The 27,495-nt window shown below is 41.5% G+C and overlaps 1 protein-coding gene across 1 annotated transcript; it reads right to left on the bottom strand.

Moving 5' to 3' along the window:
• Positions 1 to 1,889: 1,889 nt before the first annotated feature.
• On the bottom strand, positions 1,890 to 24,493 carry acanb (aggrecan b). Its single transcript, XM_034149064.1, has 19 exons — positions 24,451 to 24,493; positions 17,663 to 17,747; positions 16,271 to 16,654; positions 15,267 to 15,441; positions 14,382 to 14,509; positions 13,332 to 13,625; positions 12,486 to 12,686; positions 11,780 to 11,954; positions 10,340 to 10,467; positions 9,750 to 10,043; positions 9,240 to 9,353; positions 8,973 to 9,080; positions 7,805 to 8,875; positions 7,433 to 7,537; positions 7,144 to 7,302; positions 5,785 to 5,867; positions 5,557 to 5,701; positions 4,686 to 4,868; positions 1,890 to 3,851 (listed from the first exon to the last, which is right to left on the bottom strand). Exons 2-19 carry the CDS (start codon positions 17,739 to 17,741, stop codon positions 3,781 to 3,783), a joined length of 3,897 nt encoding a protein of 1,298 aa, XP_034004955.1. The 5' UTR covers positions 17,742 to 17,747; positions 24,451 to 24,493; the 3' UTR covers positions 1,890 to 3,780.
• Positions 24,494 to 27,495: the final 3,002 nt, after the last annotated feature.

The following is a 27,495-nucleotide window of genomic DNA, read 5'->3' on the forward strand; positions in this document are numbered from 1 at the left end:
TTGGTTATAATATTGGGTGATTTAGGAAAAATATAATTTCATACATCAAAGTTATTGCAGACTGAAAATGTGTAGTTTCGTGTCTCTTTGTGGTCCTTTGATCCGTTTGTGTTTCATAATAGTTTTACCGCTTTTTGTAGTAATTATGCGTCCCAACACTTTGGTCCCCTGGGGATGTGCCCTGTAGATATTTTAGTAATCCGTCCGTGCAAGTACAACTATTAGAGAATATAGTATATAGTATAAGAAATAGTTTGGTAGATTAGCAGGAGTGTTGTTAGAGAGTGGAGGATCGGCACTGATGTCTCACAGGACTGATTAGCCACTGATGCTAAACCCCTGGAGACACCATGATAACAGCTGAAGAGGATGGGTTTCACCATGAGCAGACAATCTCTTTTCTTTTACTGCTGTTTTGGACCATGTGATGGTTTTGAAGGCTCGAAATCCACTTCAAAGCCTTGGTACGGTGCATGGGTGAAACAGAGTCCAGTCTTGCTGCTTTGGGTGAGTCAAACGTTTGTTAACCTACAGTTATCAAGCTAAGTTTGAATGTATGCATGCTAAGGCTAGCAGGTTGGCATAATACCTTGTTAACATGCTAGCAGGCTTAGCCATTAGCTTATCAAAGTCACCAGCTAGCTAGCTTAGTAAGCAAGGTCTATCCGTTAAGTTAAGTGTTTTTTTGGGGGGGGGGGGGGGGGGGGGGGGGGGGGGGGGGGGGGGGGGGGGGCGATTGGATGGCAAGAACCACACTCAAAATTAAGCTATTACCTAACCCTAAGGAAGAACCATGTATTTTATAACTAACAAATGCTGAACAACGCCACTTTTGTGTCTGTTTTCTTTTTAATGGGACCATCATTTACTGAATGACTATCAGGAGAACATTTTAAACTAGCAATTTAGACCATAAAGTCATTAGGAACATGTCTAAGAAAGTAATAAAAAAGTGATACATTTATTTCTCATAGACTTTTATACAAGCTAATTAATTTTTCGCCCCCTGCTGGCCATTAATGATAATGCGTGTTTAAGACTTAATGACTTTACTTTATTAGAATTGAAAAGGTTGTCACTTGGTGGCTAAATACTGATTATCGGTTCTCAAATTAATAACATGTTTAGATTTTTGTTATGCTTTGAATTTGCTGGATTTATGAAACACTGATGTTTTCAGTGATTTGTATGAACCACCCCTGGTTGGTGTGGCTCTCAAGGTGTGATACCGTTTCACTCACAGTGCAAACAGGAATGCCAGGGTAGAGAGGTGAGATGGGTACCTGACTCGTACAAAACAGCCACTGTATGTAAACAGCGTCTCTCTGTCTGGGCGCGAGATGCACTTTTAGATGAGTGGGGTCGAAGCGTTACTACGCCCTCCTGCATCCCGGTGTGAACAGTAGTCCCAGTGATTATATGGTCAGCTAGTTTTTCATAAACACGTCCTATTTACACTTGAACACACACACATAAACACACAGGGATTACATGCCTACACGCACACATCAGATTAATGTACACACACACACATACAGTGTGACTGTGCAAACGTGCAACCGCACATGCACTTGTATACATACAGGGCTACAGAGAAGATCTGTGTGAGGCGACTGATGGGATGAAGGTAGGCGCTGTAGAAGAAGAAGGAGCTATTTACTGTGAGTTTTTCACGGTTGGGTTCCACAGGAAGGTGAAAACAAACTAAATGCCAGGTTTGTTCCTTTGGCTCGGAGAGTCCACCTCAAATTCAAACAGCTCTGGGGAAAGATGGTGTTTCTACAAAATGACAGAAAACCTCTGTGTGTGATTTTCATGAATGAAACACAGTTTTGACTCCTGGATAATAAGTGATGGTTTTGCACACTAGGCCAATAACTTCACAGAGAGATGATTCCAAGTTTTATTTGGTACAGCACAGTACAGTATGTTCACATCAGGATTCGGGATCTGAACACAACAGACGTGTCTGTGTGCCACGTTACACACATTTTGGTTTACTCGTCTAAAGATTTGATGAAAAATCTAAAAACTGATAAAGACTCACTGATGTTATCCTCCATGAGCATACACTCTGTAATTGATATCCAGATCGACTTTATTTACTTTGAGCCAGCTAGGTGTACCTTTGTGGCGTCTTCACGCAAAGTCCTCTACTTTCATATTTTGTAGTGTGTATACTCAATTGTGAGTGTGTGTGTGTGCGTCCATGTGTGTGTGGTTGCTGTTTAAGAGTTTGAATCCTGGCCTTTTAAAGGTCATGGTCATCATTTTAAAACCTCCATCTCAACCCTCTCTTTTTAATTTAATTTTTAATATAATTTCTACTGTTTTCACAGCTTATTTTCCCTAAAATGGTGTAATTCCTCAAGTTTTAAGAAGTACATTTCTGCTGATAGATCTGCATGAAACACAGCAAGGAACTTCCACAAAGATGTCTTTATTCGAAAAATCATTTTGTGTCTTCATACGCTGTTTGTCAAAATCAAAAGTCATTCCTGCTTGATAAATAACTCATAGCTGCAACTTAACAGCTATTTAAACTAACAAAGCAACAAACGGATTGATGATGAACTAAACAATTAAATTGTCTGCTCTGTGTAGGTCATTGACAGATCCTGCTGTTCAGAGAATTGTAAAGAGAGTATTTACAGTGAGAAACTTCATTCAGCAAACACTGAATCTCATAAAAGCATGACCTGACGGTGCTGACATCGATTGCTCTGGAGAAATGGCAAATGTAAACCTGCAAACAATTGGGAGGACATCTTTTGCCAAAAGCAACCAATTCAGTGTCATACTGTAGATCTCACTTTTATTCAGTTTCCTTGCCATGTGTCAGCTACAGATGAGGATATGTTTAAGGTGCACTGGATTCAAATGATTAGCACAGAAGTGACTGAAGACTCCTAAAAGTGCATGAGTGCTGATTATTTCAATCCAGGTTTGACTTTATTTACGTCTTGATTTCTATATTCATCATCAGTTGGAACAGCACAATCATGTCAGTATTGCTGATACTGCGGTTGTGTTGTTGCACAGGGGCATCATCTCTTGCCCTTGCTTGTACTCATATTTGGGATGTTATGCAATATTGTAAGCGTCAAGGCTCTGATAAATCAAATACAAATAAACTTCACCTTCACAGTTCTCTATGTTGTTAACAAGAGCTTATGGCTGTATTTTAAGGGGTCACTGTATTCGCCTATTATGTAAAAAAAAAACATAAAACAGTATTTCACCAGTCTGAAGAACATGTAGTCCTTAAAGATCAAATAAAAGATATAAAAATGACTACGAAACACAGATCTAGAAAAAGACCCTAAAAACATAGCAAAAGTCTATGTGTTTGACTTCAGAGAATCCAGCTGCAATCGAAAACACTTCTTTTAATTGGTTGTTTTGGACTTTGCGTGTCACTCTAAAACCTCTCATGTCACTCTACCTTAACTCTGTGTGCAGTGCTGGCAAATGATTGCAGGAAATGTCAGAATGTGCATTGAGATAATGCTTCCAATTACTAGCTATAAATCAGACAGTATAAATACCTATAGAAACCGCCTTCAGAAGGTGCAGGGTGACACTCAAAGATCCAAAACAATTACACTACCACTGTCTAAATGTGCTTTAGTGTGTAGTGTACACGGTGGGGAATGTTATCTTTTTGGTCGGGCATTTGCATTGGTGTCCATGCTTCTTTACAAGAGGGGGGGGGGGGGTCCTTTGTGGCTCTCTGTTGTATGTCCTTTTTACTCATGCTCAGAGCAGCTTCCTCTGTTCCTATTGGCTCCTGACGCCTTTACTTCTCCTCCTGAGGGATCTTTTGTGTAGCCTGTTGCTGTTGGCGCCGGCTGCGGGAGAAAAGGTAACCAAACTGTTAACATCAGGTAAACATGAGGGGCCAACAGATGAATTAATGAATTATTGATCTAATATATCATATTCCAATCACTTTTATTGCACTATTTCACTACTTTACTATTTTTGTTTGTATTTACTTGCACTATTTTTTCTGTTTTTCTGTTTTATTGTGTTGCACCGTGGGAGAAGCTTGTGACCTAAGATTTTCATCGACATAACTACACTGTAGCTGTGTACGTATGACTAATAAAAGCCTTGAACCTTGAACCTTGAATGGACCAGGAAGAGAGTAGTGTGGCTGAAGGATCTATGTTCAAGACTGTTGAATGTTGAATATTAGCTCAACAGGAGATGTACTGTATTTCAAAAGCTTTTCAAGGTGTAAATCTCCTCAAAATAGTCCAGGTCCTCCATCTAGTCTATATTTCTTTATCATGAATAAACTGGTTTAAAAACATGCACTAAGTAACCAAAAAAGTTTAAGTAACCTAGGGACTTGTTGCGTTTAAAGCACCGCATGACATTTTGATTTGGATGATGAATAATAACATAATAATCAGAATTGGCAGAGTAATGGTCAAGGCTTAGGCTTTGAAGGTTTGCTGTAACACCTCAACACACTAGTATGTATTCATCTTGAGAGACTACACATTTATCTCGGATCTGATGGATCCTATATATAAAAACATTTACTTTCAAACTCAACATGTAGAAGGACTTTTGTGCCAAAAAAAAAAGTTGTTTTTGGTTTTCCTACTTAGCCCCCTAGCGAGTAAGCTACTTGCTTGTTATTGTTTTGAGACACATATGACAGTATTTCTCACCTTCTGTACATTCCACTTGAGGCTGCTCCCACTGTCCGTCGGGCAGGCAGCGGATGACGGGCAGGTGGCGCTGTGTGTAGCCGGCGTCACACTGGTAGCGGACTATAGAGTCGACGGGGTATCGCTCTCTGCCGCTGCCCATCGGCCGGCTGTGCTCCACCTCAGGAGGGGATCCACACATGGCTGGGAAACAAGACAGAGAAAAGGTTATTAAAGGTCCCCTATTATACTGTTTTTCATCAATACATTATAGGTCTCAGATATATACAAAACATGTCTCTGAAGTGTTCGGCTCCAAACACCAAACAGATCATTGCAGCATTACCCATAATCCCCTCTGTTTCAGCCCTGTTTCCAAAGTGCTGATTCTCTGTCTGTTACTTTAGATGAAAATAAGGAGCCCCTCCCCACGCCCCTCTGAGAGATATTTGGTTACAAAGAACACAATAGTGCTCTAGGAAGAGATTCAGGTGATTAGGTGGGGGGGGGGGGTTACCTTGGTTGGTGATTGGCTAATGGTTACACAAGACAAAACATCGTTATGACATCATAAAGTGGCCAAAATCTGATCAGCTCATTTTCAGACAGGTTTTTATATAAATGGATCAGGACAAAAAGAGAGAGAATCTTTGTTCCTGAAACTTTCAGAGTCTCTTTACACAGAGGGGACATGTGTTGATGTAGAGAAGACATGAAGAAGTGGATTTTGCATAATAGGTCCCCTTTAAGGCAACTAGTAGTAGTAGAAGCTTGTCTTGGTCCAGGCTGGTCGTTCATCATTTAGCAATCAAACTGCTCCACATCCTGAACAAATGTTCCTTCTAGAAAGTAACTTCCTGGCCTGATACATATTTAAACCCAGTGAGCCTACCAGGTCCAGTCTTGCAGGTGAAGGGGAGGTGGTAGTTGCAGGGCACGTCGTTCCACTGTCCGCCCTCGTGCCAGATCATCACCACACAGTCCTCCTCAGAGTTGAAGTAGTTATCTGGCTGGTTGGGCCTCCAGTTCTCAAAAGACTATTAAGGGAACATAGACGATTAATGGATACATACAGTAAACAAAGATGAATAACTTATAGCTGTAAAGAAACCAGACCCACCAGAGGACTGCCGTCTGTCCAGCGGAACTGATTCTGCACGTCTTTGTCGTTCAGTCCAATCCACTGGTAGTCCTGGCCATTGGCTGCATTGCAAAAATAAAAAAAAACAGATTTAAGCTTTTTAAACCACTTTTACAAGTCCTCCCTCAAAGTAGGGGTACATACCTGGGGTGTGGATTAGCATGTGTGGGAACAGATGGATGCATTGATGATTACATAGTTTCAAGTCCCTCTTAAAGCAGTGTGAAATATCACGACCATCTCTCATCTTTTTTGCATCTTTTCTAACCCTTTACTCTCAGATAATCTCTCTAATAATTTATTTGTTTAGGGCTCATTCGCCAGTACAGTAGTTCTTGTTACATTGAGTAAAAGAGGGACATGATCATTCAATGGCTTCCCACTTGTAAACCAACTTGTGTAGCATTTATAGCTTTCTTAATACAGCCCCGCCTGTAACTAATCTATTGTATTAGATATTTAAGATATTTCCTTTAGAATGATTTAATATATATAGTTTCCAGATCCCAAAAAAACACTTAAATCCATATGGCTTGAGTTTGCACATGCTCAAATGCCAAAGATTGCCCTGCAAACAGCTAGACACAGACACACACTCACAGATGCACACATGCACACACAGACACACACTCACACTCACAGATGCACGCATGCACACACAGACACACACTCACACTCACAGATGCACGCATGCACACACAGACACACACTCACAGATGCACACATGCACATACAGACACACACTCACACTCACACTCACACTCACAGATGCACACATGCACACACAGACACACACTCACACTCACAGATGCACGCATGCACACACAGACACACACTCACAGATGCACACATGCACACACAGACACACACTCACAGATGCACACATGCACACACAGACACAGACACACACTCACACTCACAGATGCACGCATGCACACACAGACACACACTCACAGATGCACACATGCACACACAGACACACACTCACAGATGCACGCATGCACACACAGACACACACTCACAGATGCACACACAGACACAGACACACACTCACACTCACACTCACAGATGCACACATGCACACACAGACACACACTCACACTCACAGATGCACGCATGAACATACAGACACACACTCACAGATGCACACATGCACACACAGACACAGACACACACACACACTCACACTCACAGATGCACACATGCACACACAGACACAGACACACACACACACTCACACTCACAGATGCACGCACAGACACACACAGATACACACAGATACACACTCACATTCACAGATGCACAGACCCACACCGACACACGCTCACAGATACTCACAGTTGACAAACTGCTGCTCGTCCTGGGAGCCGATGCTGACCAGGTGGGCGTTGACCTCCTGGCAGCGCTGCTCGGCCTCAGACCAGGTGTCTCTCTCAGCAAAGTGGAGGTAACAGCTGCCCTTGAACTCCAGCCAGCCCTCTGCACAGCCCTGCACAGCTATACACACACACACCACACAACATATTTGGTCAGAAGCAGAAAATATGAAATGTCTTTATTGGTTTTCTTTTTAGCTAAATGGCATTTGAAACAATATGTTGTTTGTTACGGTAGTTTGGTGACTCACGTGTCGAGCAGTCTACCCCAGAGAAACCAGTCGGACACTGACACACGGCGAGCTCCTCCTGCACCGAGCAGGACCCTGAACCGCAGGGGTTTGGATCACAGGGGTCTGACGAGGTTGAAAAAGTTCAAAGTTAAGTCTCCGATTTTGTAGTTCTAACTCATCAGTGGTGAGAAAATATAGTCAGTTTATCAAAATGTTTTGCGATGTTGTGGGAGATGCAATGGGACGGCTGGCATTAGTGCCTGAAGCTGAGGTCCAAATGGATGGACACCTGGCTTTTGGGTGGACAAATATGTGTATTTCCCAAAATGTTGAACATGCATTTGGCAGATTTGTTGGCCTAGTAAAACAGTTTGATCTAAAGACACATACCTTCCACTACTTCAGGCTGCTCCATGACAGAAGGAGTTGCGTAGGACACCGACGGTGCTGTGGTAGGGCTGGTGTAGGCTGCGTCTGGAGTCACGGCATAAACTGTAGGTTCTGCCTGTCTTTCCTGATCCTCTTCCTCGTGTCCTGATTGGTCGGTTCTGGTAGTTTCCTCATAGATTGTAGTCTGAGAAGATAATTCATGAAGGACTCCACTTCCGGAGTGATGCATGTTAATGTCGAAGGTGCCACTGAACTCATGATGGCTCCCTGACCCACTGCCTTGCCCGCTGATCTCCACCACTCCTCGGCCATGCTCTGGGTGGCGTATCTGTGGCGCTTCGGTCACTTCCATCATGTTGTTGTCCGTGAGGTAGATGACGTCCCCTCGATGCTGGATAAAGTCCTCGGAGCCGGAGCCGCTGCCTGAGACACCGGATGTAAAGCCGCTGTGGAACCCGGATCCAAACGGACGATATCCAGACACCTCCTGCTCACCGGACGGCTGGACTGTCAGGTCGACGCCACCCTGGTCGACGAATGAGATGCCAGAAATTCCACCGGAGCCTGACCCGGACATACTTCCAGATCCAGAGGCGCTCGACTCCAAGTTAACCCCACTGCTGTCAATGCCTCCCTGGCCCCACTCCTGCTCAGTGGGTCTTGGGGGAGTTGGCCACACCTCCTTCATATTCCCGTCCACCATGATGATCATTGAGTCTCCACTGCTACCACTAATGTCCCCACTTCCGCTGGTAAAACCTGATCCGGATGACTTGAAGCCAGAGTGCTGTCCGTCGAACCCTTCCTCAGATCCAGATCCAGATTGACTACCACCTTCTCCGGATGAGACGAACACGGCGCTTCCTCCTTCTGCCTCCTGCGGCCCTCCAGAGGTGGACTCACCCCCGGAGAAGACGTCAGGGCGTCCGCTGAAGAGGACCTGTCCCGAACCGGAGGAATCACCACTGGACCCCGAGGTGATGGACTCCTCTGGGATCTCTCCGCTGGTTGAATGTTCAGCTGATCCAGAGCCGGACACATCAACAGGGATTGGAGGTAAAATTGGACTCACTGGGGGAAACATGAAAACAAATCAAGAGTTCATTAGATACTACTACTAGTCAAATGCTGTGTTTAGCTTCATGGTAAAATGCACTTTTTGTCTTACCAGTGGGAGCAACTTGTTGAGTTGTGACGGTTGTCTTGTTGACAAACTCCTCTATTTCGGTAATGTTTACACTGGTTTCAGTTTCATTGTAGTGTACAGTGGTGTCAACTAAAATCCAACAAACAAGAGATTCAATTATTAACTACAATATTACTAAACTTTGGAAAAATGTACTTTTGGACAATGTTTTAGAAATATTAAAACTTTACAACCAAGCCAAGGTAATTACAAGAACTTCATAGAAAGTATTTCAAGCATTTGTCTCACCTGTGGGAACCGAGTGATCAACTTTGACTATTGTCTTGTTTATCACATCCACCGTCAAGAAATCAATCAGATCAATACTGGTTTCATTGTCAACGTGGTCGACTGGAATTTCAGCTGAAAAAGACAAAATGAAGGAAGAAATGCTCAGTATGTAGGATATAGCATTCATATAGATAGATAGATAGATAGGTAGATAGATAGGTAGATAGATAGATAGATAGATAGATAGATAGATAGGTAGATAGATAGGTAGATAGATAGATAGATAGATAGATAGATAGATAGATAGATAGATAGATAGGTAGATAGATAGATAAGTACTTTATTGGTAACAACTTGGGAAATGTTTGCGTTGTACATAAGAGAAATTAAGACACTAGAAATTTCCAGTAACAAATATAATACAGGATATAATGTTGGTGATTTTGTTGGTGATTTTGTCTGGAAGATGATGGAGATGTTAAGAAACGTTCAGCTATTCTTTTCCTTCTAAAATCTACACTTTCCTACCTTTGAAACAATAGGCGTCGTAGCGTGAGTGCTCATCGGGGAATCCTGTCTGGTTGGGGTAGGCGTAGATCATGTGGACGCCGACCTGCCCTCCTCCACAGTGGGACCTGGGGGTTGTGATGGGGAAGCGGACGCTGCGGTCCAACAACCAGCCCGGGCGGCACTTATCCAGCCCCTGGTTCCAGGCGGCAAACAGCTGTCCGGTGGTGGCCAGCGTCGTGTTGAGTTTCTGACAGTGCTGCACAGCCTCCTCGTACGAGAAGCTGTCGTAGTCACTGGTGAAGAAGACCTCACCTGGAATAATAATAAAGCTTTATTTATAAAGCACTTTTCATACAACACATGCAGCTCTAAGTGCTTTACAAAAACAAACAATTTCCTTCAGATTATTTGTTAAGAACTTTAAAAGGTACATGCAGCAAAATGTAACATTTGATCAGGTTAATAGACACAAGGAGGTCAAATGTATGATAATACAAATAAAATATATAATGGTTTCTCTCTGACAGATAAGACACAAGACAACTGAGTCGATGCAACAATATAAAATATAAAAAATATATCAAAATATAATGTATAAAGCTCCTCACCTTTCAGACGTTCCATATAACAAAACACATCGAATTGTTCGCTTGCTGGTCTCAGGCCGTAGGATCGGACTCCGGGGATGTGAGGCAGATTACCAGCACAGTTATCTCTGGGCGACACGATGGGATACCTGAACAGGAAAGAGGATAGGGGGACACTTTAGTACGGCTTTTCTTTTCTGTAACATCCCTCGAGGAATCAGTGTTGTTAATCAGAATCAGAATACCTTTAATCGTCGCACAGAGTTGTTTAGAGTTTTGTATAATAATTTGATGCCTTTTTATTCTACATTTTAGTTGTACTGTGAATTGTGTACTGTACTGTAAAGCACTTTGTACATTCGTGTTGAGAAGGGTGCTATATAAATAAAGTTTTACTTACTTACTTACGTATAAACCATATTCAACCAGAGATTTTAAATCCTGGGGTTTTGATTGGTTTCAAATAGTGTATTAATAATGATAATAATAATAATAATAATAATAATAGATTACATTTGTATAGCGTCTTTCAAGGGACCCAAGGCCGCTTTACATGGTGAACAAACAAACAAACAAAACAAAAGGGGCAAATAATAAAGTAACAAATTAAATAAATAGCAGTAGGAGTGGAAGCAGGGGCACTGTGATGGGTTAGGGGTCAAAGGCCACGGTGAACAGGTGAGTTTTTTGTACGGTCTATATTTTTCCCTTTTTTTTTGTAGGCGAGGACAAGACCAACACATATGATTCATGTTTGCTGGTGACGTGTGACATCTGTTACAATTATCCGTGACATTCGGGTATATTTTGGAGAGTTTGGAGTTGGTGTAATAGATACGGTGGACAACTTTAAGTTGTATAAGATTGAGCCTGGAACAGGACGTACTATTGTTCACTTTCGCTAATGCGCCATCATCATCTATTGCTTGGACTAGTTCCTCTTCCCAATCTTGTTTGATTTTACCAAGAGATGTTTCTGTGAGACGGGAGATGGAATTGTAAATTCTTGAAACCAGACCTTTTTCGGTTGTTAGAGTGTCCAGAATTGAGTCAATTATTGAATCCGGAGGGATATTGGGGAAGGAAGGGTTATTTAGTTTAACCCAGTTACGGACCTGGAAGAAGCGAAATAGATGAGAGTCTGGGAGGCAACATTTGTCAGAGAGTTGGCTACAGCTACCGAAAACATTGTTGATGTAAAGGTCCCTTACTCTGGTTAAACAGGTGACCCAATGTTGAAACAAGAGTAGTATGGTCTTTGTGATGATCCTATCTCATTGTCAGGTTTTAAATTGCAGTAAAAAGCCTAGTCCAGTAACTATTATGTTGGGGAAACAGCAAGGATTTTGATGAGCTATTCAATAAAAACCTGTAATCATTAAATGAAATGAAAATCAGCCCATTATGGGAAACATGTTGTATATATTGGTTGATCTCTGTTTTCCCTCGCCTCCTGCTCACCTGACAGTCTGGTCTCGCAGCCAGCCGGCGTCACATTGGTGAAGACCTTTCTCGAAGGCCGCCTGCAGCTGCTGGCCGCTGGCGATGACCGCGCCGACGCTCTGACACGCCTGCTGAGCCGCCACGAAGCTCAGAGTGTACCGACCGGTGATGGGACGGTAGTGAAACACCACACCTGGAGGAGGAGGGGGAGGGAAGAAAGCAGTTGCAGTCGTTGTTTTCTTTGAGAAAGAAACTCATTTAAAAGCAAAGATAATAAAACATGAATAACAAAGGTACATGAATAAAAGTGACAGTGCAGTGTGAGATATGATAGGGTAACAAGCTTTTTGCTTCATCAGTACATCAAGTTCAACTTAGTGACACAGATTTGTTTCTTCACTTTATCACTCACCGTTTCCAAATTAGTCGTGTGAATGGTTCATCACACATTCAAAAGGCCTTTTTGAGATACGTTCAAAATGTAAATCCAACTTCTTTCTTAACTTGTATTACTTAAAAGTAATTATAAAAAGGCAGGAACTTGCACAGATGCCAATGGAGAATATTCTCTTGTTTTGGGAAATAGGTGAAGGTTTAACCCTCTCTAAAGGCTACACCTTTGCAGAAATGTTCTCTAACAGTTTAAATAATTATTTCAAAGTGTTTTGTCAATCATCAAGGGTTAGGGTTAGGGTTCACATATCTAATCACATAGCTGTCGTACCTGTTGGAGCCATGGCAGTATCTACATCTGTCATACTAGGTGGGATGGGCAATGCGAACAAGGTGTCAACTCCTCCAGTCTTGCTCTCCTCTGCTCCCGGTGAGGGGGTGAAGCCCGGGTGCGGCCCAGGGGGGGGTGTCATGCGGATAATGTCTGGGAAAGGGGTCGTTCTCACGGGAATAGCATTGGAATCCTCTCCAGCTGAGAATACAAGATTGCATAATGGCTTGATGAAATGGACAGTCAGAAACCCATCATAAAATAGCATTATCTTAAAGGTCCCCTATTATACTGTTTTAAATCAATACATTATAGGTCTCAGATATATACAAACATGTCTCTGAAGTGTTTGGCTCCAAACACCAAACAGATCATTGCAGCATCCCATAATCCCCTCTGTTTCAGCCCTGTTTCAAAAGAGCTGATTCTCTGTCTGTTACTTTAGATGAAAATAAGGAGCCCCTCCCCACGCCCCTCTGAGAGATATTTGGTTAAAAAGAACACAATGGTGCTCTAGGAGGAGATTCAGGTGATAAGGTGGGGGGGGGGTTACCTTGGTTGGTGATTGGCTAACAAGCCAAAAAATCGTTATGACATCATAAAGTAGCCAAAATCTGATCAGCTAATTTTCAGACAGGTTTTTATATAAATGGATCAGGACAAAAAGAGAGAGAATCTTTGTTCCTGAAACTTTCAGAATCTCTTTCCACAGAGGGGACACATGTTGATGTAGAAGAGACATGGAAACAGTGGATTTTGCATAATAGGTGACCTTTAAAACAACCTCAAAAAAGACGCTCCTAAACGACACTGAACAGTAGATTTTCTTCTCAATGAAGGACTTACCTTGGAAGCAGACGGCATCATAGCGAGAGTCTGGGTAGGGGTATCCTGTCTGGTTGGGGAACAGGTAGACGGTTCTCACTCCAATGAGCCCCCCTCCACACTGAGGCCTGGCGATGTTGATGGGGTAGCGAACGCTCCTGTCTCCCAGCCAGCCGGCGTTACACACGTCCATGCCGTCCTTCCAGGCCAGGTAGAGCTCTCCGGTGTTGGCGAGCCGAGCGCCCAGTTTGTTACACTGATCTCCTGCTTCGTAGAAACTAAACTTTTCTACAGACATGGAGTAGAAGACCCTGCCTGGAGGAGAAAGGCATTACAGACATTATTATATTTGTTCTGTTAGTCTGTACAACAGTCTCTTACATTCTGGCTACATGGTATGTTTTGGTTATAATTGTGGTTTAAATATTGTACGCCTTCAATTGAAGATCAACTATGTATGGCTTGTCAATTGATGTACAATAGTAGAGACTAAGTTGAACACTAGTAGCTTTCAACTGTTGAACATTTGTAAATGTGGTTCCTATCAATGTACCAAATATATTTTCTGTGTCTTCAATCAAATATATTTTTAAAAACACTACTACGTTACAGAGCAGCAGTTCTAGATCAAGAAACTTTTAAATACTAGAGCGCTTTTTGTTCCAGTACTTGCCGCCCTTCACTGTCTCACATTACTTTTCGTGAATTATTTAAACGTTTTGTTTGAAAGTACAAATCATTAAATAGGCTAGCAACAAACTTTCTCTCCAACATTTTACAACAATACGTCCCATTAATAATGCCCGTTGCTATTTGTTGTCCCAGACTCAAGGCCTGAAGAGCAGCACATATTACTACTTTGCAGTTGTTGCAGTTGCTACTTGTAGTTTGTAGTTTTAGGAGATTTAGTATTCATTGGAAACAGGTGAAGAAGTGATTGGGAACGGGAGAGGCACGTGTCTTTCTCCCAGGGGAAAAAGGGGATGTAAAACCATTGTTCTTTTGAATGTTTAACTGTGGAAACCTGAGGAAAATAAACTGGATAAACATCATTCGTGTTGATGACAGTACCTGAAAGTTTCTCAGCAAAACAGTACACGTCGTAGGTCTCGTTGACATCTCTCACGCCATAGGTTCTCACGCCTGGGAATTCCTCCTTGTCTCCAAAGCAATGCTCTCTGGGCTCACGGATCGGATACCTTCAGATGTAAAGAGAGATTTCAGTCAGCAGACATACTTTGTTTTAAAGTTATTTGTTTTTATATTATCCTTGTTAGACATAGAAAAGACACTAAAGCCTGGAACATTGAATTGATTGGACTAGCTGATCCGACTGCCTCTCTTAAAAGGAGAACATACAAACTAAAGGGGTCAGTCAGTTGCATATGGAGTCGTTGTAAACCAGTTGTACATTGCCTAACCCTAACCCTAACCCTAACCCTAACCCGAACCCAATCAGTCAACCAGGCCCATGCAACAATTCACCACAGTCTAACTGGTTTGGTGAGTCAGTAACTTTAGATTTCCGGTAAGTGGGACTGTATTTGTTTGAGGGTGAACTGATCCTTATAAGCGGTTTAGAATTGTGTTATGATATTAGGGTCATGCAGAGTCAGATCGCTATCCCTTTAAGAGAGAGAGAGAGAGAGGGGGGTGTAGCGTGTGCATGTGTGTGTGCATGGTAGAGCGAGCGAGAGTGAGCGAGCGGTGGTATGTGTTTTGAAGTGAACGAAACAGCATCAAAATAGGTCTATCAAGTGTCTTCAAAGTTAGATCTGTAACAAAGACCTTAATAAATGCAACGGCCTCCCAAAGAAGAGCTCGTCTGTCTATCTGAAGTTTGTTGCTTCGGCACTGGAAGACTGCAGAGAGTCTTCCCCTGTTTTCCTCTACTACGGTCTGGGAGCCGAGAGGAACGTTTACCAATCTGATGTTGGATAGATAGATGGACAGTACCTGACAGTCTGATCAGAGAGCCATCCAGCATCACACTGGTGGTATCCGTCATCGTAGGCCGCCTGCAGCTGGGCGGGGGTGGCGATGGTGGCGCTGTTCTGGAGGCAGGCGGCCTTCGCCTTCTCGTATGTCAGGCTGTAGCGGGTGGTGATGGCCCGGTAGTGGAACACAATACCTGTAGGACACGGAAAGTGAGTGAAGAGAGAACACTTTGAAATCATTATTCAAATTTGATGAGCTCTTTTCTATGAGCTTTATCAGACAGTGGGCTTGTTAAGACCGTCATGTGGCATACAAATTGGTTTATGGCCAACCAAACAGAGGTTTCTCAAGAGGTTTAATCCTGCAGAATTTGATAAGGTCTTGATATTCTCCTCTTCTGACAGAAGTTTTTTCCCGGTGGACATGTGTACTAAGAGCATAGTTGTCGAGTAATGTATAAAAAAGTTTTGGCAATACTTGCAAAAAATGTGTCTTAAAGGATGAATAGGAAGGCAATCTTGCCGCTTCAAAATATAAGAACAACACATAGTCCTAAACATAAATATAGGTACAAATCTATTATTTTGCTGTTTTTCACTCATCATGTCAATATTCAGGTCATATGGTTGCCTTCACTAGGCTGTTAGTACTAGAGTGAGGCCACACCTGGTTTTCAGGTGGTTTTGATGTTGGCTTTTAACTGTTTTGCCACTACATATTTAATAATATTTCCTTCCTTGCTGTTACATGTTCTAATATTGAGTGATTAGATGGCCTTCCTCCTGTCAGCCCAACTCATGTTTGATCTACAGTTGAGTATACAATGCAACCAGTCTTCTCTTTTTCTGTTGTTTACTTCATGTTTGAACTTTTCTTTTGAGGTGTAAAATGATTTTTTTGACTTGTAGTTTGAAATTACCTTTGAGAGAGGATTGCAAGGGCTGTTGTTGTCTGTACTGATAGCAGTTTGACTACCATGTGGTGATAATACCGTTAATATCGTAGTGAACAACAACACGTACCCTGAACCTGAATGTCCACAGAGTCGTAGTTGTCCTCGATGCCGTGCAGCACCTCGCAGCGGTACGTTCCCGAGTCTTTGGACCGCAGCTCTGTGATCTCCATGGTGGCGTCGGTGGCCACCAGTGGGTAGTTGATCATCGTCACTCTGTCTAGATACTCCGTCTCCACCTGGACTTTCCCCTCGGACGCCACCAGGATCGTGGTGACTTTCTCCTTGGAGACATAGCTCCATTTGATGCGGTGTGAGAGCGGGGTCACGGTGCGGACCCCGGGGTCATTCACTGTGTTGTCCTGGAAGTAACACGGTACGACCACCTTGCTGCCCAGCAGAGGACGCAGAGGCACCTCCAAGGGGATGCTGACACGCATCGTGCCGTCCATGTCTACGGATGAGATCATTTGTTAGTCTTTATTTTAATTTTTTTTATACTCGTTTTATTGTCATTTTTGTAAACATTCACACATAACATACATACATACATACATACATACATACATACATACATACATACATACATACATACATACATACATACATACATACATACATACAACCACATACATAATCAAATGTGTGCAGAATAGTTACTGCACATATAACCACATCGCTCTCTGGGTGACAATAACCTCACCTTAATCATGTAGCAAGATATCTATGTATATCTCAGCTTAATTACTTAAATAAAAGCACAGAGAGAAAATTAATAAGAATAAACATTATAATCATAATGGCCTGAGGTGTGGCTTCATTACAATGAGAAACATCAAATAGAAGGGAAATAAATATAAATAAATATATATATATAGTAATAATAATAATAAGAAATCAATGGGGGGGAGGGATGCAATATACATTGCTGTCTCTTTTTTAAAAATGTTTAGTCTTTTAATTTGCTTATGAGGATACTAATATACAGTACAGAAAGTATAGGGTTTTGCTCAAGAAAATGTGCACAAGAAGGAGCTGGTTTATCGATGGTTTAACGTGATCCACCAAATAAGCAACTGCTGATCCATAACACATTTTAAAGGACTACTTATTATGACTTTGCTCTAACATTGCTCATGACTTTTTTTGGTAATATTGCTGGTAAATTAGTAAGAAAATAACTTGAAAAAAAAGGGTTGAAATGAGGCAAACCCATTTTAAACTGTAGGTCGAACAGGAAATAAACAGATACAAAATCTGACTTTTTCAGACATCAGCAGCAAACTTAATCAAATTGTAATCAAATGGTAAATTGCACAGATTATAATAAAATAACTGACATTTTATAATACAGTTTCATGTACATTTCTAATCTTCAAATCAAGTTCCCAAAACTCTAGAGTTAGACATTGATGATATAGATAAGGATAGTAATCTAAGGATCTAATAAAACATCACTTACCGTCATGGTTTTCAAGCTGTAACACTACAGTTGCCGCGATGAAGGGCAAGGACACACACAGCAGAAGCAGGGGGGTCATCGTTACCTGAAAAATACCAACATTTGACGACACATGAGTCAAATGTGTACAGAGAACATAATTATTCAGACCTTCAGAGCTCAAATGTACTCAAAGCCATTCAAAGCCAGTTTGTATGGTGACATTTGACCTTTTTTGATCACTTACTGAGTGATTGGCTTAATTTGCAGAAATGGAAGACTAAACAGAGTATATTGAGGGAATTAAAACTAATGCAACCTTTTCTAACTTCTCTTTACCAGAAAGGCTGCACTGAGTGAACAGTGAAGTTAGTGTTGTGTTTATGGTGGGTTCATCATCATTTCCTCTGCCCCTGAATGCCACTGTGTGTTTTTTTCTCATATTCCATTTTGTCTGACATACTCAATGCGTTTGGTTATTACGTCAGACCCATTGGCTAAAATGGAAAGCGTATGTCATGACTCTGTAGTATCGTTTGGAAATACTATACATGCTCACTGAGGAATGAAAGCCCCTCTGTTACAGCCAGAGGAACGTTCTTTAGTAATACAACTCAGTTTAAGTCATTCATTTCAAATGCCTTTCCATTTGTTAAAAACCAATGAAGAAACACATTTTAAATTAGGCTTTTTTTCCAACTTTATTCGTTGTGTCTTTGTCTGTTTGCATAAAGTGTCTTTTTGGTTGTAAACTAGAAAAAGAATACATCGTCTTGCCAACATCAGTTTATCTTGCAATGCAATGAGCCACATTTCCCACAATAAATCTAATACAAAGTTTAAATGTTTATGTCCTTTCCTTTTATTCAATTCTTGTCAAGCTATGGGAGAAGCATGGTTGATGAAAAATTGGGTTGGTCCACCACTGTAGTGCAGACTCAAATCTTCTTAAAGGTAGGGTAGGTAAGTTTGAGAAACCGGCTCGAGATCGCTAGAATGTGAAAATACACAACCGGAGAAAATCTGCCACTTCCTTACAGAGCCCCTCCTCCAACACACACGAACGCGCACATGACCAATGAGGGCATGAGATAAGTTTGTGCACAGATGGAAGGCTGACAGGCAGGTAGGCCATCCAGTTATTTTAGCCGGGCCGGCTAAAATGATTGGTCGTACTTTTTACAGTATTATGGCTTCCACAGATGACATTTATTTATGGATTTTTTGTCAAAGCACTTAAGATATTCATTGCTATCGGGATGTTAAGAGCATTCCATGGAATATAACAAAAAGTGTATCTCGAGCCGGTTTCTCAAACTTACCTACCCCACCTTTAATCTATTTATACGGTCACTAGGTCATGTTTGAGCATAAATATCATTAAATATCCTGAACTTCAGTCTAAAAACATGGCCTCCGCTATCACAAACCCTCATCTGTGAAACCCTGATTACCGCTTGCTTGTTTTTGCTCAGTTTTCCGTTACTGCACGGTGCAGCGCAGTCCAAAAGTACCAAACCGTTCAGAGTCCCAACTGAACCCTCATTGTGCTGTGTTCACGAGCCTCAAACTGCCACACAGAAACATTTACAACCAATAAAACCTGGAGCCAAGAGTCACAAAGCGTTTGCAGTAGCTGACGGTTGACATCATGGCAAAAGGCTAAAAGAGAAATTCATTGACCTTTTGAATTCAATGACTCGGCATTAAAAACAAGATCATATATGTTTTCACTGTAGCACATCGACATACATTGCTGTATATGTATGCATACTACAACCTGAAGAAGAGTGTGTGTGTGTGTGTGTTAGAAAGAGTGTGTGTGTGTGCTGCTAGCATTCTCAGAGTTCCACAGATCCCGTACAGTAAGACTAATATTTGCCCCGCTGTCTCAGATTGGTCTGAGAGTGAATGTTTGCTTAGTTTGAGAGGAAACATAAAATACCTCACAGCATATGTAGACATACGGACAAATCCACCCTGAAGTAGTCACTCACTGTTATATATTTCATTATAGGATGTGCCGACCACCCCAGGAACATCGTTACAATGACTTAATATAACTGATGTTGTGTTGTTTTTGGGTATTACTATTTTTATTCCTTTGTATTGGACTATTCTATTTTTTCAACAGATCACTTTCCATCAACAACCTCCCATGCATTGAGGTAGAAGTGTTCTTCAGGGTGTGTCAGTTCAACATGGCGTCACTGGTGGGTGTGGTTCCAAATGTTCTGGCCACATCCAATCAAACCCATCATGTTCATAAAACCAACCGAACTCACTCCAAACTCAGTAAAGCTTTGTCAAACGCTATGACACTCTACCCTGTGGGGGCAGTTTTGGACGTACAGTTTCCCATAGTTACATGCGATGGGCTTCGGATTCAAACAAAACACAAAACTCGAGGTTTAACACATTTATAAGTTTACTTACGCAACAAAACTACTTGGTTAAGCCTCGGAAAAGATTGTTGTTTCGGCTAAACAAAAACACTTGGTTCATTACTGCTGTTAGTTAATTGCAGAAGTCGCCTAACAAAAGCAAAGTAAAATAAGTGACTTTTGGTGAATGTATTTTCAGTTTGACCCATCCGTACTCTTCCTGCAAACCTGAGCTGATTTTCTTGCTGTGTATAAACGTCTATTCATCCAAAAATGATACGAATTGGATGACAGGACGACGGGCACTGATCAGGCGTCAGTATTGGAGTCAGAAGCTAGACTTGGTTGTTTTTTTAGTCGGGTATTACACTACTAATTTGCTACTTGTTAAGAAAAAGTATGCACCTAAAGTTAGTGATAATGAGTTTCAAGGACGGGTAAATAATGAATCCTTTCTGTTCTGTATTCGTCACTCTGGTTGTACTTTTGCCTGTATCTTCTTTTACATGGAATTACACCGCGTTATATCAGAGTCAAGATGGGCCTCCGTTTAAAGGGGACCTATCATGCAAAATGCACTTTTGTACGTCTTTTATACATGAATATGTGTCCCCGGTGTTCCAGGGAACTCACCAAGTGTCAGAAAACACAACCCTCTCTATTTTCCTCCATACCCAAATCTCTAAAAAAGGGGCTGCAACGGATCTGATAAAAACTGATCCAGATTTGAACACTGTCCTGACGTCAGGACAGTGGCGCTACGGCTATTGGGCCAACTCCACCAATCAGGAGGAGACAGCCACGGCCATTGCCGTTCGAAAGCGCTGGAGACGCTGTAGTACATATGTCAGGCCTGTAGATGGTGCTGTTCTCACAGAATCAGCCGTTGCAAAAACAGGGCTAAAAAAATGTCAAATTGAGCAAAATGAGGCATGGCTAAAATGCATGATCTGTTTGGTATTTTGAAAAAAAAAAAGTATAAATATGCCTTATATAGGTATGGTCCTACACTATATTATTCAAATATAGCATGATAGGTCCACTTTAAAACAGGGGAGTTTATGTAAAACAGTGAACGTCACTCACAATGTATTAACACAGAGAAAGCCAGAAGAAAACCCTCAGAGCGAGACAACCACAATCCGATAATTGAGCAGACTCTTTAAATGCATCATTTAAACTTTGGCCACTTATGTGCACTAGCATTCGTGAGCCAGCCACAGCAGGCCAGGTACATCTTAACTCAACTGAGAGGATGCAGTCAAACCAGGCTTTTCAGTCTGGTATTGAGTAACACTTGCCAAAAGAAGTCATGGTTGTCTATCTAATGCTTTCTGTTCTGTATTAGTTGTTCTGGTTGTATTTCTGCCTAAGAACAATGAGTCATATGTTCTTTTACATCAACTTATTATTTCTGGTATAGGCGGTAGTTTTGGACGAGTCGTGCACAGCATGTCCATTCAGGCTTGTTGCGTTTATCAAGACTGTTGCTAGGTAACGTACAGTTTCCACTACAGTTATTTTAACTTGAAAGAAAACGTACGTAGGTTTACTTAGTGTTTAGTTTCACTTACCAACTGTCACTGCTTTCTGTTCTGTATTAGTCGATGTGGTTGCCTAAAAAGACTATGTTCTCTTACATGGAATTACAATGCCTTATGTCAGAGTAAAGGAAACTGCACTCTCATGATATATTAACTCAGAGTACGTCAGGAAAAAAACTCAAATACTTGCCAAGAAAAGTCTCCAAAAAGTTTAGAGTTTCATGTTTCTTTTTAGATTAAGTGATAATGGTTATCCATAGAGGATATCTAGCAGTACATTATTAATGCTTTCTGTTCTGTAGCAGTCATTCTGTTTGTACTTCTGCCTTAAAAACAATGAGTCATATGTTCTTTTACATAACATTATTATTTGGTAGGCGGTACTGTTGGACGTGTCATGCACTGGTTCTGGTTCTGGTTGCCTAAAAACAAGGAGTACTATGTTCTTATACATGGAATTACAATGCCTTATGTCAGAGTCGAGCAAACTGCACTCTCATGATGTATTAACACGGAGAACGCCAGGAAAAAAACCTCTCCCCACATCTCAGAGCGAGCCAACCAGAACCACGTCTCCTTGCTGTCACGATCCCATCACTGAGCACACACTCTTTGAATGCATCATTTAAACCAGGGGTGTCCAAACTGTGGCCCGCGGACCATTTTGACTCGGCCCTCAGCAAATTAAAAAAGTATAATGGAATATGGCCCACAAATGAAACTTCTGCTTGTCTTATATTGTACTTCTTAAGAATATTTTTCAAATAAATTCAGTCAATTAAAGTTGGAAACATTTTCTAACATATCTTAGTTGAAGAAAAAAGCCCAATGACTTATTTACATAACAAGCTTGAACTACACCCTTCCTATTTCTCCTTATTATAATCAATCTGAGGCTTCTGTTTTAAGGGATGAGCTGCCAACACTCACATTATTTACCTACATTTGATTGATTTTGCTAACTTATAACTGAACTTATGAGGCAATATACCTCTAGTGAGCAGCCCAGCCCTTCGTATATTTCTCTGTATGTGGCCCTCGGTGAAAAAAGTTTGGACACCCCTGCTTTAAACTGAGGCCACTTCATAACGTGCACGAGGCATTCAGGAGCCAGGTAAAGCCAAGCAGCCCTCTCCCTCTCACAGTGAGTCCATTCAGTCTGCGGGGTGGTTGCAAACTCCCCCGTTCGGCCGCTGTGGTATGTTCCGCTCCAGCTGAGGTGGGGGGGGGAGGGGGCAATAAGGCCTTGGTCTGTTCCTGCAGCGGACCGGGGGGGTGCAGCCCTGCCAAGGTAAACACAAGTCGGGCATCCAGGGCAGCTTCACCACCTCCTCCCCCCCCCCCCCCCAACCCTCTAGAGCCCCTCAGCAGGAGAACAGAGTTGACATTGATACACACACACACACAGGAACACAGACCTACACTCATAGATTACCGTGGGGATGTGTGAGAGCGCACGTCCAAAAGCCCCTGGTGCAGAAAACGCATCGGAGTGTGTGTGCATATGTCGCTATTGACACATACTGTAAGGCCTGTGTTTGAGAACACACACCCACACACACACTCTTGTACAGTTAGCTGGGGGAACATTTCATATTGGCAGGTGCTTATGAGGGCATTAGTACAAGACTGCATACAAAGATGTGCTTCAGCAGCATGTGCACATCAGCCTAATGTGTCATATATGAGACGACACACACTTGCTATGACTGTATAACAGATACCTCTACATGTGTAAAGATATTTGCTTTTAACTCGGTGTTCGACAATTCTCCTTTTCAACGTCTGAAAATTACTATTCTCCACATGTGCTCCAACAGCCCAATGTTACCATAGCAACAGTCACTCTTGACAGTAGTTTCCCATAATGCAAAAAGAAATCCCAACAATCAAACCCAGTGTTCTACCTGTCACATGCTAAATTCACTATTTCATTTTGAAGAAACATTTCCTTTGCTTTCCCGTCTTTTCATTTCAAACTTGAAGTGTGGCTTGTTTGAAACTAGTTGACAATGTCACATTTCTGTATTTTCCACAGTAGCAATCCGCAACACTGAGCCAGGCTGAAGTGGCTGGAATAACTTACGTTTTGTGTGGGCTTTTGCACATTTCAGTATCTCTTTCCACAAACTATTGTCAGTACCAATCACATCTGATCCCACTAACGGTGGCGTTAGAAATATGAAATATGAATATAAGACGAAGAAGTAGAAAAACTTATCTCTGTTACACAAAATAGTTTTCATTTCCTTTCCTCTAGTCTTTGCTTGTTTGGTTGTGAATTACTGGGCAATTTCATCTTTTCAACCCTCTAGAAATAACTAAATTACTCTTTAAGTAAAGTTGTTAAAATTGTTATACATCAGACACTGAATGACTACTTTATGTAATTTCATACGTGCCACTCTCATGGTCTCCCTAGTGCAAACTCACTAGCACATACGTCTAAATAATTCATCTTCTACATACAATTATACACATTTTCTGCCGTTAAACTCTTATTTTTGCCACAATACACTCTATAAATCACAGTGCCATGACATAAACGTAACAAATAAACCATCAACAGTGACCCAGCAGCACATCAAGTCAACTCGGCAAAACTCAGAAACCAAACCAAACCAAATCACAACAGCACAGCATCATGAGCACAGGAGCTAACTTTGCAATATCCATGCATCTTTATCATTAACATCCCCGACTTCAGAACGGCTTAATATAAAATAAATGAACTTCAGCCAAAAACATCTCTGCTTTGACACCTGAGTACAGCACCTCTAACAATACCTGTCCCCCAATCAGAGGATGAAGAAGTGTCAAAGTGTAAAAACCTTCACAGTATTCCTTGTTAGGGACTCCGGAGGTGAGTTGGAAAACGTACCGTTGATGCTCCAAATCTCCCAGCGACTCCAGGGCCTCTTGCTCCTGCCTGAGTAAGAGAGCAGAAAGAAGCTTTATTCAAACTACAGCACACATTTAGATGTTGGAAAGAGAGAGGGAGGGAGATAAAGAGAGAGAGAGAGGGAGAGGGAGAGAGAGAGAGAGACCCTGCCTGTTGGTGAGGTCACACACAGCCTTCACTATCAAACCTGAAGATACAACTTTAAAATAAAGGAAGGACTCTCGTTGCTCCTGGATAATGTCAGATCATGTATCTTGTATTTATTTATGAAGCTATTTTACATAAGCTCCCTCTGTCTTTAAACCCTGCTTCCTTGGAGTATTGGTATATACGCTTTATTAAGATATGTTTTAGTAATGATTTAGTATCAATTCATGAGTTTTTGTGTAATAATATAAACTGTCTGTTACAAAGCAGCAGGAATTATCTTTGGTATAATTTTTTTCCAACTGATTCTCTCCTACAACTTGATTGGATGACTGATGCTAAGTGGATCTGGGGAAAGTGTTGACTCAATTAAGAGGGAATTAATATAGTTAAGGTGTTTGTGTAATTCAGGAACGAACCTTAAAGTACAAAGGGAATTCATTGATTCATAGCCCACCTTGTTAAATAGCATACATTATGATTTTTAGGCTAGTGTTGAGGTATTTTCAAGACGAAAAGCTCAAGTCAAAGAGAGGTCATGAGTCAAGTTTTATTTCATGTTGTCACATTGATTCTAAAGTTTCAAATGTCTAACCCCACTATGATTAAAGTGGAAGTCATGTGACTCTAAGTGACACTAATTGCATCTGTGTGATTAAGAAGTTAATGGCACTTGGCCTTTATAACAATGTCATTTACAACCCAGTTACATCCCATAGACCCCTCAAGGAAAGGACAGGAAAATGGCACTCACTGCAAAGTAGAGAGCATCCATCTTGTGTGTATTATTTAAGTCGAAATACTCAATACAAGTATGTCACATTTGTACTTTAGACAGTACTTTCTTCTCAGAATTCTGACTCTAATCTCATGAGAAAAGTCACGTGTCCCTTATCCTCTTTCGTATTAAAAACATACTGAGAGCTGTATGCAATTTTTTAGTATTTTGTTGTTTGTTTAAATTACAAAAAAAAGCCCAAAAATCTAGAGGCATGTTTGAGTGAGCCCGTGTTTGCCTGCATGTGTGCGCCCACTCCGGTATGCGTACAGTATACTGCCACATGTGTGTGCCGCTGGTGTCTGTGTGCTTTCAGCTGAAAGTTAAACATGTTGGCCTGAGGTTGAGGAAAGGCGTGTCTCCCCACCTTCTCCCACCAAACTCTATTCAGAGGTGTAAATACTCGCTGTGTGCTGCTGCACTCACTGACGCACACTTACCCTCCACATCCTCAAAGGGGAAAGTATTAGCAGCCGATTTGCTCTAATTTTGTGCTTATTTGCCGCCTTGCTGTTTGTTCAGCAGCTGCACACAGATGAAATAGAAACATCAGGTTTACTCACCATCACTCATGTCAATCAGTTGTTGCATGGTAACATATCTGAAAGAGCAGCACAGAAAGTCAGACATTTTTATACCACAGCACGTCTAAACATATCTTTTATTGCTTTTTTTTTTACAGGGAAAGTTTGTTCGGTGACACATACTCTTTTTTTGATCAACATTTAAGCACATTCACAGCTATATGGCCTCCTCAACCACAGGTTTCTAATGTTGGCAGCAGAGAAGTTTCACTGAGGAGATGCTGAGTGTTTCCCTCTGTGTAGGCCAGTCCAAATGGCGCTCTTTAAAGGTGGGGTAGGTAAGTTTGAGAAACCGGCTCGAGATACACTTTTTGTTATATTCCATGGAATGCTCTTAACATCCCGATAGCAATGAATATCTTAAGTGCTTTGACAAAAAATCCATAAAAAAATGTCATCTGTGGAAGCAGTAGTACTGTAAAAAGCACGACCAATCATTTTAGCCGGCCCGGCTAAAATAACTGGATGGCCTACCTGCCTGTCAGCCTTCCATCTGTGCACAAACTTATCTCGTGCCCTCATTGGTCATGTGCGCGTTCGTGTGTGTTGGAGGAGGGGCTCTGTAAGGAAGTGGCAGATTTTTCCCGGCTGTGTATTTTCAAATTCTAGCGCACTCGAGCCGGTTTCTCCAAAATTACCTACCCCACCTTTAAGTCAAAAATAATGCCGTTAATGCATCCTTGTTTCCCAATAAGTACATTCACACACAATGAAAATGCATTGTCATTTACGTTTTGAGGGAAACCTATTTTGTCTTGAGCAACAGATAAGCTTCTAATCAAAGTCCATGGAAGTTCACATATGGAGGAAGTCGATTCAAGGGACAGAAAAACATGATTTTTAACCAGAAGACCAAAAGTGTCAAACCTGATCTTTCTAAAACTGTGTCCACGATCCCTGGGAAATAACCTTCCCTTCGAAAGAAATGTCATAATTCAGTTTGAGACAGGGTTGGTTAGTGCCATTAATCAACATTTAAAATGCCACAAAGCAAACTCCTTGGCTCTTTGTTACACGGAAAATCCCTCTAATAACCACAGAGTAACTCACTTATTACAGCGATCTTTTGAGTATTTTATTGTCAACGTGAAGAGAGCCAATGCTGCTGTTGAGTCACCCTACAGCTCTTCTGTTGCCCATGAGAAAAAACATGAAATGTCAGACAAAGGAACTGTTTCTAGTCTACGAGACCATCGCCAGGTTTTCCACTGTATAGCCTACACTATGAAACAAAGTCTCCAAAAATATGGAGGGTTATTCCTCCTCACACATAATGAGTCATGTGTTAAGGACATAGACGTTACATTATGACTTCAAATGTGACGGTTAAAACATTTGGTCATGGAAATGGCTTTAAACAACTTTGCTACTTTACTTTCCTTTTCCACTTAGATTAGTTCCTGTTGAGTAATGTAAACGGACTAGTGTTCGTTCACTGTTGGTTTAACTTGGGAACCCGTTAGCTTTTCCACAGATTAGAGCCTGATAGGCGCTGCGTCATGACATCACTATGGA

This window comes from Trematomus bernacchii, unplaced genomic scaffold (assembly GCF_902827165.1).
Source record: "Trematomus bernacchii unplaced genomic scaffold, fTreBer1.1, whole genome shotgun sequence".
NCBI classification, from domain to species: Eukaryota; Metazoa; Chordata; class Actinopteri; order Perciformes; family Nototheniidae; genus Trematomus; species Trematomus bernacchii.

What these genes read in the sequence shown, in the direction of transcription:
- acanb (XM_034149064.1), bottom strand. Translation starts at nt 17,741, where the DNA reads ATGACCCCCCTGCTTCTGCTGTGTGTGTCCTTGCCCTTCATCGCGGCA. An exon ending in TTATATGGAACGTCTGAAAG is followed by an intron (nt 10,044 to 10,339) that starts GTGAGGAGCTTT and finishes TTATTATTCCAG; the next exon opens with GTGAGGTCTTCTTCACCAGT. An exon ending in GGACAGACGGCAGTCCTCTG is followed by an intron (nt 5,702 to 5,784) that starts GTGGGTCTGGTT and finishes TTCCCTTAATAG; the next exon opens with TCTTTTGAGAACTGGAGGCC.